General features: G+C 41.8%; 1 protein-coding gene across 4 annotated transcripts in view; it reads left to right on the top strand.

Moving 5' to 3' along the window:
* Positions 1-20,277, top strand: part of LOC142489184 (adenine nucleotide translocase lysine N-methyltransferase-like) — a 60,203-nt gene extending 39,926 nt beyond the window's left edge. For 2 of the 4 annotated variants that reach the window (XM_075589540.1, XM_075589532.1), the window contains exons 5-6: positions 2,029-2,079; positions 19,713-20,275. In XM_075589540.1, the coding sequence (XP_075445655.1) occupies positions 2,029-2,079; positions 19,713-19,904 (243 nt within the window). In that variant the 3' untranslated portion in view covers positions 19,905-20,275. Of the gene's footprint in view, positions 1-2,028; positions 2,080-19,712 lie in introns of all 4 variants that reach the window. The other 2 variants (XM_075589558.1, XM_075589548.1) reach the window with 2 other exon arrangements.
* Positions 20,278-20,705: the final 428 nt, after the last annotated feature.

Here is a 20,705-nt window from a genome sequence, read left to right as displayed (position 1 = left end):
AGTTTCTGGTCCAATACTTCTAGGACAACTAATGGCTTGGCTCACTACTAATTGCTGTCAGCTCACTTCCTGTGTGGCAGTCCAGAATTTGTAGAATGAATGGGTGTTCCAATAGTCCCGGAAATACAATTAACAGTAATCCATAATGAATATCGTGAAGCTAATGGCTTCTATTGTAGGAGTGGGTATACTACTAGGTGAGAAATAATGGTTCAACTTGCCTTTTTATATCTCCTGAAGGTAACAGAAAAAGGATAATAATCCTTGATAAAGCACATTTGGTGTGAAACGCAAAGGAGAGTCAACACCTCCTTTTTTGTCATATTGATTGGGCAATACATTTTTCACTTTTACCATCTGCCCCATTTTTTGGGGGTAGTGCGCTGCTGTGTACATTTTTTTTAAATGTTCTGCTGTGTTCAGTTCCTATGTGGGTAGCTACATTTGTCAGTTATTCAATCAGTCATTATTGTTTATTTGCGTGGAGGCCGTTTCACATAACATTTAACATTTTTCTATATCGATGCATTTGATAGCTGTAAGTGGAAAATATAATGCATTATAAACATTCAAGGTGGCTAAGCACAATCTCAATGAAAAAAAATCAATTGTGCATGAATGTGTTTTGCCCTAATTACCTTATGAGTTACAATTGTGCATTTAAAACATGCTACTGTGTACAGTATTAGAGCTTAGTGGCAGAGCTATTAGAGACAATGCATACGTTCCATCAATGCTATTATGTATAGAGTTAATCAACCTTACTTGTAATCTTACTATTTGTGCAAGATTATTTATTCAAGGTATAAGATATACGGTAGGGCCATATTTACTAAGCCGTTCTGGACTTAAGTGGTCGGTGAGGTGTCGCCTTATTCGGCAGTAAAAGACGACTTTGTTTATTAAAGGTTGTATTACAGCAACAAGGAGGTGATCAATTATGTGGCACATACTATAAAAATGGGGGAAACGAGTTTCAATATATATACGAGAGCGAAAGAGAGAATCCTTTAGGGTGGGTGCACTCCTATGTATATCCCTTAGTGCATATTTATTGACACTGTTGTGTGCACATATAACAATGCCAGTGAAGGTTTCAAACCCTTTATATATCAATAGAGAATTTCACCCGAGAGAGGGTAAATAAACCTCCATTCGTTAGCAGGATTATATCAAATGGTATATAGTGTAGATAGACAGCAGTCTATCAATACCAGTTGAGGGTAAAAAAAACGTCATAAATTACCGGTGAACCAGATTGGGTGTGGTGTGTGACAGATCTCCCTGATCTGACGGTAATTGGCATACAGATACTCCCCCGAGATCCCGGTGCTGAAACAGGCACAGAGTCATACACACACACACACAGTCACACAAAAACACACACGAGGAATTCACAGTTAGTATAAATATAGAAGTGCAAATAGCTAAAACAGTGGTTGTGTGCTGTGCACGTGCGTTCTAAGTCACACTTCTTTGTGCTTTGTCACTGAAATTGTGTTTTGATCTTTAATTAAAAACATCACCATCACAAATACAATTTGTGTGACAAAAGACAGACGTTTCACTTAAAATGCGCGACACATGCGAATCGACACACACACACACACACACACACACACACACACACACACACACACACACACACACACACACACACACACACTTTTTAACATAGTGCGCAAACCATTAAGTCTTCACTTTCCCTTTTTTTCTTTGATCCTTAACACACTTTTTGAGCGTTTAATACACAGTCTGAAGTCATGTATAGGAGTAGGTATCAATGTGTTGTGTGACGTACTATTAGAAAAGTGGCGAACCGTTGTAGATCTTATTTTTATTTTGTTGCTCTGTTTCCTATAGTTGGTCTCCCACTTTAATATTGTACTGTTGTAGCTCCCTATTACATACTATACACCTATTACCTGCATCACTGATTGCTGGAATCCTGAGTAATTAGGATTGTTAAATATAAACAAATTAACTTAAAATAGCAGAAGTAACATAATTATTCTATTTGTTTTATAGACAGATCTTTCAAGCTACAATAATGTGACTGTTTTTTTGTCTCCTAGCGTGGTAAGTATTTAGTCCTTATTTTTTTTTTTTTTTTTGAAGATCCAATGGTAGCTTGAATCAGTCCCTTTCACCATGCAATTATAGTCTAATTTGCAACGGTGCAGTGCATATGTACATTAAAACCTTGGCCATGAAAAGTGTAAAAACAATGAGCTTTTTCATGCTGGTTAATTAAATACGTGGTTCACAGATGACTGCATTTTCCTCGAATTGATTTTTGTTATTAAGCATGTACTTTATTCCACAAAGGTTAATAATATCGCTAGTATGTAGAGTTCAATTCAGCACTTCATTAACTTTATGTTCAACCTCTCATAATATAATAGTTACTTGAATGCGTGTAACAGCTAATTTACAAGCACTGAATTACACTTTCTCCTAAGTTTGTAAATGCAATTACATGGGCAATAAGTACCAGCCAGTTTGTTGTTGATTGCCTGAACCGAAAGCACCTGCCAGGAAAAGAAGGTTACAAAGCAATGACGTCCTAATCTTTTTTTGTAAAGCAGTGAAAGTAGATGCATTTTGTTACTGAAATTCAAATTAAATGTTCCGCTTGTTTAATATAGGATGACATTGTTTTTTTTTTTTAAAGCTGCAATATCTTCTATTTTCCTGAACAAGTAAGATTCCTAGTGTATCACTGCAGCAATCGTACACCTTGAAAGCTCATAGACTTGGGCCACCTAGTCTGCCCATTTTCCTATATGCAGTATTACCTCAGACCCTATTTGATTCTTGGCTTTCTCTTGTATTTACTGTAGCCTGATTTCTATCCCAAGCCTTTTTGTTTACTGTATTAGCCTCTAGTCCACAAATCAAGCACCCTCTTCACATTAGCCCTTGGAGCATTCCACCTTTCAGCTTCAGAGAGTGATCCGTTGTTCTAGCATTTCTTTCTTTGTAAAAAGGCTGCCCTCCTATAATTTGTTTAAAACCCTTGTATTTGAAAGTTTCAATCATATCCCCTCTCGCCTTTCTCTCCTCTAAACTGTACATACTGTATTAAGGTTCTGATTATGTTTATGCTATAGACCATGCTCCATTTTTAGTAGCCCTTTTGGCAAAATCTTATTTATGTCTTTGTAGAGATACAGTATGGTCTCCAAAACTGAACATAGTTCTGGGTGACGTCTCACCAATGATCTATAAAGTGGCATCACTACTGTACCTCTCTCTTTCTGCTGCTAATACTGTAGCTCTCACTATAGATGCTGGCATCCTGCTGGCTTTCTGCAGTGCTTTGTTACATTGCTTGCCTACTTTTAAGTCAGCTAAAAGAAATAACACCCAGGTCCCTTTCTTCTATATTATTTTACATTGTAGTGCAATTAACCTTATATTCTGTTTTTGGATTTTTGCGACCCAAATGCACTGTTTGTAACTTGTCATTAAATTGTTGTTGCCACTCTTGACCTCTCCTCTAATCTACCTACAGTAAATCGTTATTCATTTTGTTTAAGACCCTTAAGTGTCAACCCTGTTGCAGTTATTTGCAAAAGCGCATACTTTCCTAAATTCCCAGACCATTTGTAATTTTATTGATCAAGATATCAAAGGGCACCTATCCCTTCAACTCCTCTGAATTTACTTAATTTACCACAACCTCTGTCACCTATTCTTGAACCAATATCTAATCCATTCAACCACCTAAGAATTTAAACACAAGTATTGCAATTTATCATTCTATGTGGGACATTGTAAAAGGCAATAGTTAAATCTAGGTGAGCTACATCTACTGCTCCACCCTCATGTTAAATAATAAATGACGTTAGAAGAAATCACCACTGCCGAGGAGGAGAGTGAATCAAAGAGAAAACCCATAGCGGGTGAAACGCGTTAGAGGCGCGGGGGGCTGTTACCCCTCCTCTTGTTTTTTAAATCCATGCTTTAATAAAGACTTTATATAGCTCAGTCCAGCCTTTGCCATTTTTGCTGCGATGTCGTGCCCGCTGATTCACTCTCCTCCTCGGCGGTGGTGATTTCTTCTTGTGTCTGCATACAGCGTGGAGCACACAAACCCGGATGAAGTAAGGACATATGTGATACTTCGTTACTATCTCTTAAGTGGGAGCTTCCCCAGGTGTACTGGTTCATTAAGTTGCCTGATTCATGTATGGGGTCTGGGTGGGTCTCAGGACTTCCCCCAGACAACCCTTCACATTCCTGCCGGACCATGTCCCAACTAGGGGTTAATCTACATAGCTCCACACAGCATTTCATTATAACATTATGTTACCCGGATGCAGCAATTCATTATTTAAGTGGATACTACGCTCTGCAGCACTTGTTAATTGAGGGGACCTTTACCTCAATATTTCCTTAATAAATGACGTTTGTTGGACATGATCTACACCTACTGTAGTAAATTCATACTGCATAGATGTCACGGGAGACCAGGTACTTTTTACACCATTTTTGATTACCGGGATCATTTATTAGGCATAACAAGATGGTAAAAACAAATTGCGTTTATTTTGGTAAACCCACGTACAACAAGAAGAAATACACAAGAAACAGTTAAAAATACACTTACTGTGGGTCTGGGGGGAAAATCTAGGCTTTCTTAGGTGCAAGGCACCTGTTTGGATGACCATGGTTACATGGTCATGTCCAGTGTTCGACAAACCTATACATCTGCATGCCCCGGGCGAGTGGATTTAACACAGTGGAGAGCTCCTATTGGCCCAAGCAGGACACGTTTTTTTTTTTTTTTTCCCTGCTCGCGCTGCTGTTTAATTTCCACCGCTCGCGGTGGAGGGAAAAAAAAAAAAGCCGGAGACGGGTTCATGTTGCTGCAGGAGCTTACCCCGCCTCCAGCTCCCTGAGCAGTGCCCTCCCTCCTCCCCCGCCTCTCTGAGCACGTTTCTCCTCCCCGTAGCAGCCAGAGAGTGCCTCCGCAGGCCCCCGCATATCCCCAATGGCCCCCGCATACCTCCCAGTGCCCCCTGCTTACCCCCAATGGCCCTCGCATACCTCCAATGCCCCCCGCTTACCCCCAATGGCCCCGCAGGCCCCCACATACCCCCAATGGTCGCCGCATACCCCCAATTGCCGCCGCAGGCCCCCACATACCCCCATTGGCCGCCTTATGCCCCCACAGGCCCCTGCATACCTCCCAATGCCCCCCGCTTACCCCCAATGGCCCTCGCATACCTCCCAATGCCCCCCGCTTGCCCCCGCAGGCCCCCACATACACCCAATGGTCGCCGCATACCCCCAATTGCTGCCGCAGGCCCCTGCATACCCCCATTGGCCGCCGTATGCCCACGCAGGCCCCCTCATATCCCCAATGGCCCCCGCATATCCCCAATGGCCCCCGCATATCCACAATGGCCCCCGCATACCTCCCAATGCCCCCCGCTAACCCCCAATGGCCCCCGCATACCTCCCAATGCCCTCCGCTTACCCCCAATGGCCCATACATACCCCCAATGGTCGCCACATACCCCCAATTACCGCTACAGGCCCCCGCATACCTCCCAATGCCCCCCCGCTTACCCCCAATGGCCCCCACATACCCCCAATGGTTGCCGCATACCCTCAATTGCCGCCGCAGGCCCCCGCATAACCCCATTGGCCGATGTACGCCCCCACTGGGCCCCTCAAACCTCCAATGTCTCCCGCAAACCCCCGCAGCCCCTCAAACCTCCGATGTCTCCCGCAAGCTCCAGATGACTCCAACATACCTCCGATGGTGAGCGGGACTCCCGGCGCCGTTTCTGGTAGTGTGTGTGTCTGTCAGTGTGTCGGTGGGTGTGTGTGTGGGTGTCTGTCAGTGTGTGTGTCTGTCAGAGTGTGTGTGTATGTGTCTGTCAGAGTGTGTGTGTATGTGTCTGTCAGTGTGTGTGTGTGGGTGGGTGTGTGTGTCTGTCTGTCAGTGTGTGTGTTTGTGTCTGTCAGTGTGTGCGTGTGTGTATGTGTCTGTAAGAGTGTGTGTGTATGTGTGTCAGAGTGTGTGTGTGTGTCTGTCAGTGTGTCTGTATGTCTGTCAGAGTGTGTGTGTGTGTGTGTGTGTGTGTGTGTGTGTGTGTGTGTGTGTGTGTGTGTGTGTCTGTCAGAGTGTCAGTGTGTGTGTGTGTGTGTGTGTGTGTGTGTGTGTGTGTGTGTCAGAGTGTGTGTGTGTGTGTGTGTGTGTGTCTGTCAGTGTGTGTATGTGTCTGTCAGAGTGTGTGTGTGTGTGTGTGTGTGTGTGTCTGTCTGTGTGTCTGTCAGAGAGTGAGTGTGTGTATGTCTCTGTCAGAGTGTGTGTGTGTCTGTCAGTGTGTGTATGTGTCTGTCAGAGTGTGTGTGTCTGTCAGTGTGTGTGTGTGTGTGTGTGTGTGTGTGTGTGTGTGTGTGTGTGTGTGTGTGTGTGTGTGCGTGTGTGTGTGTCTGTCAGAGTGTGTGTGTTTGTCTGTGTGTGTGTCTGTGTGTCTGTTAGTGTATATGTCTGTCAGAGTGTGTGTGTGTGTGTGTGTGTGTGTGTGTGTGTGTGTGTGTGTGTGTGTGTGTGTGTGTGTGTGTGTGTGTGTGTGTGTGTGTGTGTCTGTCAGTGTGTGTGTGTGTGTGTGTGTGTGTGTCTGTCAGTGTGTGTGTGTGTGTCTGTCAGAGAGAGAGAGTGTGTGTGTGTGTGTGTGTGTCTGTCTGTCAGTGTGTCTGTCAGTGTGTGTCAGTGTGTGCGTGTGTGAGTGTGTGTGTGAGTAGGATGACTGACTTGGTCTCTCTCTCTCTCACCCTCTCTGTGTGTGTCGCTCTCTCTCTGTGTGTGTGTCGCTCTCTGTGTGTGTGTGTGTGTCGCTCTCTCTATGTGTGTGTGTCGCTCTCTCTGTGTGTGTGTGTCGCTCTCTATGTGTGTGTGTCGCTCTCTCTCTCTGTGTGTCGCTCTCTCTCTCTCTGTGTCTCTCTCTCTCTCTCTCTGTGTCGCTCTCTCTCTCTCTCTCTGTGTGTCGCTCTCTCTCTCTCTCTGTGTCGCTTTCTCTGTGTGTCGCTCTCTCTGTGTGTCGCTCTCTCTCTCTGTGTGTCGCTCTCTCTCTCTGTGTGTTGCCCTCTCTCTCTCTCTCTGTGTCACTCTCTCTCTCTCTGTGTGTCGCTCTCTCTCTCTCTCTGTGTCGCTCTCTCTGTGTGTCGCTCTCTCTGTGTGTCGCTCTCTCTGTGTGTCGCTCTCTCTCTGTGTGTCGCTCTCTCTCTCTGTGTGTTGCCCTCTCTCTCTCTCTCTGTGTCACTCTCTCTCTGTGTGTCGCTCTCTCTCTCTGTGTGTTGCCCTCTCTCTCTCTCTCTGTGTCACTCTCTCTCTGTGTCGCTCTATCTCTCTGTGTGTCACTCTCTCTCTCTCACCCACTCTCTGTCTCTCTCTCACACTCTGGACCTGGATATCTTACTTACCCTATATATCTTAACTGCCCTATACCTACACCGAAATAACCTATACTGCTTACTTCCAGATCTGACTCAAGCTTCACACAGGAGACATCGGAATCCCCCCTAACCCAGAAGACAGGTAAGAAACACCTCACCTCCAACATATAACATTGCGGGAATGAGGTACCTGGACTGCGGATCAGGTAAGATCACACATACACATATACACACACACACACACACACACATACACACACGTAACAAGGACTAATTGTAGTATAATATAATACAATAAATAAACTTATGTCAAAAACTAATGTTGTTTTTACCAGGAATTTATTCAATTTATTTTATTTGATTTTTTTAAAGCGGGGCGGGACTAGGGCAGGGTTGGGGTCAGGACTAGGGCAGGTTGGGGGCGGCTCTAGGTGGCGAGTAGATTTTTTGGTAATTTGTTGACCACTGGTCATGTCAATGGTGTTACCCACACAACCCCAAGTTATATTATTATGCTTGGATGTATCCCGTCTGCTCCATCGATTTTGTCCACTTTCAGTTTAGAAAGTTCCGGTAGCACTTTATCCTGTATATGGACTTGTTTCCATCTCCTTTCTATTTATATTCCTAATTGTAGCCTGCCTTCTTGACCTTCAGCTGTTAAGACTGACCAAATTTTTTTTTAAGGGGTCTGCTATACCTTCATCGCCCTCAACATGACTGTCTTTTTACTATTCCTCTTTTTGTTTTTTTACATTTCAAAATGTATCTCTTGTATAACTGCTTTCAGACTCAACTAATTTATGAAGAAGACATATACTCTGTTCTAAGATAGCCGCTGGGCAGCTTCTTGTCCGTGAGATAGGAATCATGACCTCATAGGTCATTATTGATGTCTCGTTGGCAGCTTCCAATTTGCACCCATTTTAAGCAAGCAAAAATGCTGGTATCATTAATTGGGATGATTCTTTACAGGAGACCGTCAGGTTCAACTTACCCTCTATGTTTTTTGTTTTTTTCTGCCTGCCGGTCAGGGGACCATAAACTCTAATTTATTACAGTTAAATTATGTATGTTTTTAGTACTTATTTTTATTTAGCTGTGTAAAGCACGCACATTTCATACAGTTATCATTATGCCTTTATTGTACTAACTCAACTCCAATAGGTTGTTGAGAACTACATTATCAAAATTGAGAAAGAAAAAATACACCTGGTAGGATTTTTAGGTTCTGATTTAATCAAACTATCTGTAGCTCTCTGGCCTTCTATAGTTCTTAGAATTCCATGTATTAAGTATTTACTATATGTTAGTCATTTTATAGAATTCTGTAGATAATGATGAATTCTGTGAGTGTTAGATCGGGCCAATGGTTGGCTTAAATCATACAAGCTCATTTAACTGACCAGTCTTCTGCCATAAGATATCTTCTGGCGCTGAAAGACACCTTACAGCCTATTTACTTGAAAGGGCTTTAAAGTGTCTTCCCCCACTTGGTGGTGTATTATGGGAGAAGACTGTTAAGTAAATATGGGCCTTCATGTTATTTGGCTTTACACCCTTACACGGAGGTCTGTCACAAACATGACAAAGGTTGCCATTGCTGAATTAAGGTCAGCCAATCAATCATTTTTTGTGTGTGCTGACTACCCAAGGGTTTTGCATTTGCTCCAACATACTGTATAAGCCCAGATTTACCTTTCCAGTGCTGGAAGACACCTTACAGCCTATTGACTTAAATGGTCTGTAAAGGTGTTTTCCAGCACCAGAATGTGTCTTTTGGCAGCATACAGTACTGCTTTGCAAATATGGCCCAAAACTGCTTTAGATTCATCATTGAATGCTAAATGATATAATGGAATATTGCCTGTACATTTTAGACAAGGTCTATGTGTTCATCAATTTGAGATAAATCTATTAATCTATCCAGATACAACTCAAGTCACTTAACCTATCGCAACTCATTTCCCAACCCACACGGATAAACCTGAAATCGCATAACCATTCCTTGCTAGACTGGATTCTCTCCTCAAACCCCAGCAGAATCCAATCCTCTGGCATCCTTCCGGACATTTTCAGTGACTATGCAATAGTGTACAGTACTGTGTAAGGAAAATTAAACCGCCCCATTCAAGCCCTAAAGTTCTCCTCACTAGAACATTTAAAAACTTTAACCCACAACAGTTTCTGGATGACCTTCCCAACTGCCCATGGCACAGAATCGATTTAATTCCCGACCCTGATTCTGCGCTCGACTATTTCCAATCCGAGTTCTTAAAACTCTGCGATACCCATGCTCCACTACGCAAAATAAGGGTACGGGGGGCCCACCTTCCATGGGTTACACCTGACCTTATAGCACTCTACCAGTTCAGGGATGCCTTGTGGAAAAGCTACAAAGTAACTGGCACTACCAAGGATCTCAATCACTACAGATGCATGCGGAACATGTGCACAAGGCAAACAAGGCTTGCAAAAGCACAATATTACTCTGACAATCTCCACCAGAATATATCAAACCCAGCTAACTTCTGGAAGGTTATCAACCATATATTCCAGCCTCCTAACGATCAACAACCAAGTAATATCACTAAGGGGGATATTACTCTGACAAACCCCACTGACATCGCAAATGCATTCAATGATTACTTTGTGGGGTGTGCCACTAACTTATTAGCGAAACGCAGCACAAACCCCAAACATGAATCTCATCCTGGGAGTATCCCTACAGTCCCACCCCCTCCCAACACTGCCCACAATTTTCAATTTGGCCCAGTATCTGAAGAGGAGATTATACAAGCGCTCCTCAAACTAAAACTAAGCAGCCAATGTGGACCCGACTTACTACAATCTAGGTTGCTACGACTTGGTGCCCCAGCCATTGCCAAACCAATTGCGTCCATAGTCAACTCTATCCTGTCTGCAGGCCATATCCCTAAGACCTGGAAAACTGCCAGAGTTGTCCCAATCTTCAAAAGTGGGGACAAAAACACTGTCTCAAACTACAGGCCAATCTCACTTCTCCCAATTCTATCCAAAGTCATGGGAAAATGTGTCCACTCCCAATTAAGCGATTTCTACACCAAGACAAATTTCCCTAGCCAATTCCAATCTGGATTTCGCCCCAAACACTCCACCGTAACTACCCTGCTAAAAGTTTGCAATGAAATCCAGTGTGGAATGGAACGGGGACAACTCACTGGTGCAGTATTCCTAGATTTTGCAAAGGCTTTTGACACAGTCGATCATTCTATCCTGCTTAACAAACTCCAGAGCTCTGGAATAGGGAAACATGCTTTAAACTGGTTTCAGTCCTACCTATCAGGAAGATCCCAACATGTGTCCATCTCAGGCTCTAACTCCAACCCCCTGGATATTTATTTATTTATAAAATATTTTACCAGGAAGTAATACATTGAGAGTTACCTCTCGTTTTCAAGTATGTCCTGGGCACAGAGTAAAACAAAATAATACATGGTTACAAATACAGTTACATAAATGAACAAGGTATACATTATATACAAGTGGTGTAAGTCATCGGGAAGCGCAAGCCATGGAAAACAGAAAAAAAGTCTGATGGTGCAGTACACGTGATAATTCGTGAGTTAATATATTGATAAAGGTCTGTGTGCAAAATACTCACAAACATATAGTGAGTGCTGTTCACAAAAAGGTATCTTTAAATCTCAGCCCACCAAGGATGATTAACACCAGGAGCTTCTGGAGACCTTATATATAAAAAGAAACGGACATAGTGCAGACTGGAAGGACAATTTATAAAAGCAGGTAAGTGGTAAGGGATACACTCACATGGTAGTAGATTTAAAAAAGCATTTAGATCCTGCGATCTGGATCTCGGCAAACGAAGCGTGTGCTCTCTGCCTCCCCTGTATATCGGCGTGCGTGTCACCGGTGCGTCTCACCGGATCCGGAAACCGGAACTGACGTCATCAGCCTGCAGGGGCTCCACTCGCTTAGGAATCTCTCTGGTCTGGTCTGGTCAGCGTCACTCTACGCGTTTCTCCGCATTCGGTTTCTTCAGGAGTGATTTGCTGACTGGTTCTGGTGGACTTATATACGCTGTGCTACAGACCCATTGGTTTATACTAATTAGATAATCGGGTGCTGGCTATAACATAGGTATATCAATTAAGAGATAATACGTGTAATTAAATTCATAGTCACACATCAAGACATATGTGTGACTCCAAAAATGCAGAAATTTATTAATACATGCAACAATATTAAAAAATATATATATATAATAAAAATATATATATAATAAAAAACATTTAATAAACACAACAAGAAATATACTAATACATTTGACTGACTAATTGTTCATCAAGATTGCTGAGGTACAAGAGGCATTCTAATAGGGAGATATAAAAGCAAAATTAGAATGGATTACATGACAGGATTACAAAAAAGGTTTAATGTCAAAATCAAGATTCAATCCTAATGGGGCAATGGTTTTCAATTCATACATCCAAAAGGATTCTCTTTTTATCAAAGATAAGTCTCTATTACCCCCTCTCCAGTGAGGCATCACCTGTTCTATAGCCTTAAAAGTAAAACTGGCGGGGTTAGAATTATGGGCTATTAAAAAATGATTGGAAACACTGTGAGTTGTGAGTTTCCTTTTTATATTACTGAGATGCTCTAATATGCGTGTTCTAAGCGGGCGAGTGGTCTTCCCAATATATTGTAGACCACATTCGCATTCTGCCAGGTAAATTACAAAGGTTGATCGACAGTTTAGGTGTTGTTTTATATTATACATTTTACCTGTTATATTTGATTTAAAACTTTGAACCACCTTAGAACTATGCTGACATGCAGTGCACATTTTACACTCATAAAAGCCTTTAGGGGGATCTAACCACGTTGGGCATCTCTTTGCAGTGTTTTTTAGAGCGCTTGGGGATAGATAGCTTTTGATGTTTCTTGCTCTTTTGTAAACCATCTTTACTCTATCGGGTAGATACTCCCCCAGAATAGGGTCGTTTTTTAAAACTGACCAATGTGCATTCAAAATAGTGTTAATTTTGCCAGCATCTTTATTATACTGCGTAATAAAGGGTACTTGTAGAGTATTGTTCTCAATATGTTTCTTAGGGGTTGGGATAAGCATAGATTCCCTGGTAGTATCATTAGCTTTAGCCAATGCTTGTCTAACAACTTCTTCTTTGTAATGTCTCTCTGCGAACTTCCTAGAAAGTACTTCTGATTGTTCTTCAAATATGTGGTTATCAGTACAGTTACGTTTTAACCTACGGTACTGTCCATACGGGATATTAGTTATCCACTTATTAGGGTGGCAACTAGATTGTAGTATGTAGTTGTTGGCATCTACATTTTTAAAATAATTTTTGGTTTTAATTAACCCGCCTTCTGAATATATAGTGAGATCTAGGAAGTTGACAGTAGAGCTGCTAATAGTGGATGTGAACTTCAAATTTAGTTCATTCATATCCAGATATTCCAAAAACATATTTAGATCTCCCAGGGTGCCTTTCCAGACGAATATAATGTCGTCTATATATCTCCGCCATGTGACCAAATTCGCGTCCAGTCCAGGCCAAGACCATATATATTGGTCCTCCCACATGGCCATCAAAAGATTAGCATAACTGGGCGCGAATTTGGTCCCCATGGCGGTCCCACAGAGTTGCAGATAATAGACATCACTGAACCAAAAGAAATTTTTACTCAAAATGAACTTTATACACTCCACAAGAAAGTCAATTTGTATTTCAGGGAATTTGTCTTCTTTTTCTAAAAAGTGTCTAACGGCTCTGCAACCATCATCATGTCTTATTGATGTGTATAGAGCCGTGACATCTGTGGTGACTAAGATGTAGGTGTCCTGCCACTGGATCTCTCTCAACATAAGGATGACGTCACTTGTGTCTTTCAGATAGGATTTTTGTTTTTTAACAATTCCCTGTAGGTAACTGTCTACGAACTCAGATAGATTGGCCGTTAATGACCCAATCCCAGAAATTATTGGGCGTCCTGGGGGATGTGTAAGATCTTTATGTATCTTTGGTAAGAAATAGAAGACGGGGAATATTGGATCCTCCACATTTAGGAATTGAAATTCATGTTCTTCCAATACTCCCCGTCTTCTTCCATCCTCCAGGAGAGTCTGTAATTCTTTTTTATACAAGGTGGAGGGGTTGGATGATAATTTAAGATAAGTTTTTGTATCACCCAGAATGTTTTTAGCTTCAGACATATAATAGTCATGATCCATGATCACCACCCCTCCCCCCTTGTCTGCTGGCTTAATCACAATGTTTGTATCCTCTGAGAGTTCATCTAGTGCTAATTTTTCTTCTTTTGTTAAATTGGTATGACACCGTGTTTTATTACTACATAAGGTTTCTAAGTCCTTTGTAATTAACTGAAAGAAAACTTCCAGGTGATTACCCTTCGCAAATTTTGGGAAAAAGCTGGATTTGGGCTTGAATTTAGAATGAACACATTCCCTATTGGTTGACTCTGGCATCGATTGTTTGTCAATATCATTAGTATTAACATCTATACATTATATACAAGACATTGCATGCACAGTTAAAGAAAATATATATTATGAGCGTATGAAACAGTTACAGACCAGATTAAAGTGTGAGACAGCCTTAGATTTGAAAGAACTTAAGCTGGTGGTGGATATGAGAGTCTCTGGTAGGTTGTTCCAGTTTTGGGGTGCACGGAAGGAGAAGGAGGAACGTCCGGATACTTTGTTGAGTCTTGGGACCATGAATAGTCTTTTGGAGTCTGATCTCAGGTGATAGGTACTGCATGTGGTAGGGGTGAGGAGCTTGTTCAGGTAGTTGGGTAGCTTGCCCAGAAAGTATTTGAGGGTGAGACAGGAAAGGTGAACTTTGCGCCTAGACTCTAGTGATGACCAATCTAGTTCTTTGAGCATTTCGCAGTGATGTGTGTTGTAGTTGCATTGGAGAACAAAACGACAAATTGAATTGTAGAGGGTGTCAAGTTTGCTAAGGTGGGTTTGAGGAGCCGAGCCATATACTATGTCTCCATAGTCAATAATTGGCATTAGCATCTGCTGTGCAATACGCTTTCTGACCAGGAGACTTGGGGAGGATTTGTTCCTGTAAAGTACCCCTAGTTTGGCATAGGTCTTGGTTGTCAGGGTATCAATGTGCATCCCGAATGTTAAGTGGGAGTCAAACCATAAGCCCAGGTATTTAAAACTAGTGACAGGTGTTAGGGTGGTTTTAGCGTTGGTTCTAATCAGGAGCTCAGTCACTGGAAGCTTTACAAATTTAGTCTTGGTCCCAAATACCATTGTTACAGTCTTGTCAGTGTTTAAAAACAGTTTGTTTTGGGAAATCCAGTTTTCGAGTCTCAAAAAGTCAGACTGAAGTATGTGTTGAAGGTCAGAGAGGCTATGGCTGTGTGCATACAGGATTGTGTCATCTGCATACATGTGTATTGAGGCTTCCTTACAAGCTGTGGGAAGATCATTAATGAACACTGAGAAGAGTAGGGGCCCCAGAACAGAGCCTTGCGGGACACCACAGGTGATATCCAGGGGGTTGGAGTTAGAGCCTGAGATGGACACATGTTGGGATCTTCCTGATAGGTAGGACTGAAACCAGTTTAAAGCATGTTTCCCTATTCCAGAGCTCTGGAGTTTGTTAAGCAGGATAACATGATCAACTGTGTCAAAAGCCTTTGCAAAATCTAGAAATATTGCACCAGTGAGTTGTCCCCGTTCCATTCCACACTGGATTTCATTGCAAACTTTTAGCAGGGTAGTTACGGTGGAGTGTTTGGGACGAAACCCAGACTAGAATTGGCTAGGGAAATTTGTCTTGGTGTAGAAATCGCTTAATTGGGAGTGGACACATTTTCCCATAACTTTGGATAGAATTGGGAGAAGTGAGATTGGCCTGTAGTTTGAGACAGTGTTTTTGTCCCCACTTTTGAAGATTGAGACAACTCTGGCAGTTTTCCAGGTCTTAGGGATATGGCCTGCAGACAGGATAGAGTTGACTATGGACGCAATTGGTTTGGCAATGGCTGGGGCACCAAGTCGTAGGAACCTAGATTGTAGTAAGTCGGGTCCACATTGGCTGCTTAGTTTTAGTTTGAGGAGCGCTTGTGTAATCTCTTCAGATACTGGGCTAAATTGAAAATTGTGGGCTGTGTTGGGAGGGGGTGGGACTATAGGGGTACTCCCAGGATGAGATTCAGGTTTGGGGTTTGTGCTGCGTTTCGCTAATAAGTTAGTGGCACACCCCACAAAGTAATCATTGATTGCATTTGCAATGTCAGTGGGGTTTGTCAGAGTAATATCCCCCTTAGTGATATTACTTGGTTGTTGATGGTTAGGAGCCTGGAATATATTGTTGATAACCTTCCAGAAGTTAGCTGGGTTTGATGTATTTTGGTGGAGATTGTCAGAGTAATATTGTGCTTTTGCATACCTTGTTTGCCTTGTGCACACGTTCCGCAGGCATCTGTAGTGATTGAGATCCTTGGTAGTGCCAGTTACTTTGTAGCTTTTCCACAAGGCATCCCTGAACTGGTAGAGTGCTATAAGGTCAGGTGTAACCCATGGAAGGTGGGCCCCCCGTACCCTTATTTTACGTAGTGGAGCATGGGTATCGCAGAGTTTTAAGAACTCGGATTGGAAATAGTCGAGCGCAGAATCAGGGTCGGGAATTAAATCGATTCTGTGCCATGGGCAGTTGGGAAGGTCATCCAGAAACTGTTGTGGGTTAAAGTTTTTAAATGTTCTAGTGAGGAGAACTTTAGGGCTTGAATGGGGCGGTTTAATTTTCCTTACACAGTACACTATTGCATGGTCACTGAAAATGTCCGGAAGGATGCCAGAGGATTGGATTCTGCTGGGGTTTGAGGAGAGAATCCAGTCTAGCAAGGAATGGTTATGCGACTTCAGGTTTATTCGTGTGGGTTGGGAAATGAGTTGCGATAGGTTAAGTGACTTGAGTTGTATCTGGATTTTGTGGTTTTTAGGGTCAAGCCAATTGAAGTTGAAATCCCCTAGAACTAGCAGCTCACTCTTCTCATTCAGAGAGGAAATGGAGGCAAGAAATTGGGTGATATCAGTCAAGGATTGTAGAGGGGCTTTAGGGGGGCAGTAGATGCCAGCAAGCAAGATGGGCTTAGAAAAGGGGAGGCAGATTTTGCCAACTAGAGTTTCAAAAGAGGGTGGACTTGGTGGGCAATGTAACAGTGTAAATTGTAAGGTGTCTGCAATATAAAATAACACCCCTCCTCCTCTCTTTGACCTATCTCTCCTAAAAATGGAGTATCCCTGAATGGCGATGTTTGCATCAGGGGTTTTAGAGGATAGCCATGTTTCTGTAAGAACGATGGCTTTGGGTTTATGCATAAGGCACCATGCCCTTAGTTCATCCAGTTTGGGCAGCAGGCTCCGGATGCTTATATGGGCGACAGATAGCCCTTTTTGGAATTTAAAGGTGGAATTCTCAGGGGCATGGGACAGAGCTGAAATGGGAGGACCTGGGTTAGTTTCAACATCACCTGCTAGAGAGAGTAATAGTATGAGTAGAAATTTGGGTAGTTGTTTGCAAGTTGTAAATTTGTGGTGTTTTCCATTAGAGTGAGCAGTGGTTGGTGTGCTGGTTTTTAGAGTTCTCCACCAACATTCAGTAGATAGTGCAAGGCTTTTGAGTAGTCCAGGGTGTATGGTGATGTTGGGTGTGGGCCAGGATGGAGGAGTTTGTAGTGGATAGAGGGAGTAACATCTCCATGAGGCCAGGAGAAAGAAAAAAGTTAGAAGACATAGCAGGTTCATGATGCCAGAGGTAGGAAGTGCTACAAGGAGCTGTTGTGAGCAGAGTGAGTGTGTGCAGACTAAACAGCAGGGGTGGGCCTGTACCTTTTCAAGTGTTTTGCTGCATTGCAATGCTGGGGTCAATTCAGGGTTTCAGTGTTTTGTGCAGTCAGTTTTGGGAGAGGCTGCAGTGAAAGAAGTTGTAAAGGGGTGGGGGGTTAAACTATGCAGGTTAGCAAGCATGGGATCATAGTGTGAACTGAATAGCTTACCGTTTGTTGTCTTGAGTAAAAGAGTGTGCAGTAGATCCAGTCCCTCTAGTCAAACTGTAGTCTAACTGTTTTTATCACTTAAAAACCTCACTTTAATTGCCTCACTGCCTAATGCAGTTCCTGCCCAATGCAGCAAAGGTGTTAGTATTATACACAAAAAACAGTCACATGACCCTCCCCCTCCCCAATCAGTCAGCTTGTTCCATTTGGTCAATTAACAGCACAGAGTTAAGAGGGGAAAAAAAAAATACTTTTTACATTCAAACATACTAACTTATATATCAATTCAACAAGGCCAGATTCAGTCTTATACACAGGGTTTCAACATCAGGAACATACTTATATATCAATTCAACAAGGCCAGATTCAGTCTTATTCATAGGGTTTCAACATCAGGAACATACTTATATATCAATTCAACAAGGCCAGATTCAGTCTTATACACAGGGTTTCAACATCAGGAACATACTTATATATCAATTCAACAAGGCCAGATTCAGTCTTATACACAGGGTTTCAACATCAGGAACATACCTGTGAAGAGAATGCAATTAGATCCATGTCATATCAGCTGAGGTTATTGGTTATTGGTCTTGCATGAAGAAAGTGAGTATATTAACTATATATATATATATATTAACTGTAGTCTAACTGTTTTTATCACTTAAAAACCTCACTTTAAATGCCTCACTGCCTAATGCAGTTCACCTGTGGTGTCCCGCAAGGCTCTGTTCTGGGGCCCCTACTCTTCTCAGTGTTCATTAATGATCTTCCCACAGCTTGTAAGGAAGCCTCAATACACATGTATGCAGATGACACAATCCTATATGCACACAGCCATAGCCTCTCTGACCTTCAACACATACTTCAGTCTGACTTTTTGAGACTCGAAAACTGGATTTCCCAAAACAAACTGTTTTTAAACACTGACAAGACTGTAACAATGGTATTTGGGACCAAGACTAAATTTGTAAAGCTTCCAGGGACTGAGCTCCTGATTAGAACCAACGCTAACACCACCCTAACACCTGTCACTAGTTTTAAATACCTGGGCTTATGGTTTGACTCCCACTTAACATTCGGGATGCACATTGATACCCTGACAACCAAGACCTATGCCAAACTAGGGGTACTTTACAGGAACAAATCCTCCCTAAGTCTCCTGGTCAGAAAGCGTATCGCACAGCAGATGCTAATGCCAATTATTGACTATGGAGACATAGTATATGGCTCGGCTCCTCAAACCCACCTTAGCAAGCTTGACACCCTCTACAATTCAATTTGTTGTTTTGTTCTCCAATGCAACTACAACACACATCTCTGCGAAATGCTCAAAGATCTAGATTGGTCAACACTAGAGTCTAGGCGCAAAGTTCACCTTTCCTGTCTTGCCTTTAAATTCTTCATGGGCAAGCTACCCAGCTACCTGAACAAGCTCCTCACCCCTACCACTTGCAGCACTTATCACCTGAGATCAGACTCCAAAAGACTATTCATGGTCCCAAGGCTCAACAAAGTATCCGGACGTTCCTCCTTCTCCTTCCGTGCACCCCAAAACTGGAACAACCTACCAGAGACTCTCACATCCACCACCAGTTTAAGTTCTTTCAAATCTAAGGCTGTCTCACATTTTAACCTGGTCTGTAACTGTTTCATACGCTCATAATATATATTTTCTTTAACTGTGCATGCAATGTCTTGTATATAATGTATACCCTGTTCATTTATGTAACTGTACTTGTAACCATGTACTATTTGTTTTACTCTGTGCCCAGGACATACTTGAAAACGAGAGGTAACTCTCAATGTATTACTTCCTGGTAAAATATTTTATAAATAAATAAATAATAAATAATAAATTAAGATCATGGATGTGTCAGGGAACCATAACAAAGCATTTACAATCCTTGGTGCATTTCATGGAAACATTTCAAGGAAATATTCTTGTTTTGTCATGTGGGAAATACACTTAGGATGTCCTTTTTATGTTACTTATAAAAAAAATATTATTTGCATGATTTTCAGGGAACCTGAAGAAAGCAGCATCATTATTTTAGTTATTCCCCAGAGAACATAATGATTAAAAAGATATGTACTAATTACTTGATAGGCGCTCATTGTTCAGGTTTCTAGGGCTTATCAAATTGTTTTTAAATACATTTTTAAAATACTGTTTATTCATAGCATAACATTTTTCACTTGTAACCATTATTTTTCTTTTCAAGATGGAAACGTTGGAAGAGAAACTATCTGCTGAGCTACCTGATGATGCTCGGATCATTGTGTGCAGATTTCCATTTCCTCATTGGTCACCAACATGCACAGAGGGTTTTGGATTGGACCAGGTGTGGGCTTATGATATGTTGTTCCTCAACAAGAGGAGACACACCATCCTGAAAAGCACTGCTCAATGCTAATAGATAAACATGAAGTCAAGTAAAACGCTGAATGTACTTTTTTGAACAAACTATTAATTTTAATATCTTGAATCAGTGCCAACATGTTGAGTTAGAGATTAGCTAAACACTTGGTATAATTGAGATCTTATGCTTAAAATATATATTTTTTTAATGTGTTTTTAATGTTATCATCTTAAAGCAAACTGGTAGAGAAACTTGAGACATCATGTGTGAAGATAAATAAATTAGAATGGTATTATTAATTCGTATGGCTGTGATGAAGCTTAAGGATACTGGAAATTGTGTCCATTCATGTGATAAACACAAAGGGGTCTGTCTATGTATCCATCCGAATAAAAGTTTTGATGCATAGACATGTTTATTTTTGTTTTTCTGCTTGACCTATCAAAAGCATATTGTATGTTTCATACATTTAACACAGGTCTTTAGCTAGGAAAGTTTTTGACAGCACAGACATGGCAGAGTTTTGCGGTTACCAGAAACAGGACAAAATATGTACAGAAACACACATTATAATACATTCTATTGTCATATGTTCCGTGACTCCTATTTATGGTCCTCAATCTGCAAGCCTATGCACACAGAGCAAAGTAGTAACATTGCAATACACTGACATTCAAATACAGGATTACAATTACCCTGTTAGCATACTGTAAGGTTAATGGCAGAAATGTTGTTTTGCCCCAGGCTATGCAAATTCGCCTATAAGTAAGCATATGAAGAAGGATCAACATGTATAAAATGTAATATCAAACTTCTGCTATTAAACATACAGAAACTTCCCCTCTAAACACAATC

Source organism: Ascaphus truei, chromosome 1 (assembly GCF_040206685.1).
Source record: "Ascaphus truei isolate aAscTru1 chromosome 1, aAscTru1.hap1, whole genome shotgun sequence".
Taxonomy (NCBI): domain Eukaryota; kingdom Metazoa; phylum Chordata; class Amphibia; order Anura; family Ascaphidae; genus Ascaphus; species Ascaphus truei.
Note: the sequence above shows the minus strand (reverse complement) of the source record. Positions and strands in the feature narration are given on the sequence as shown.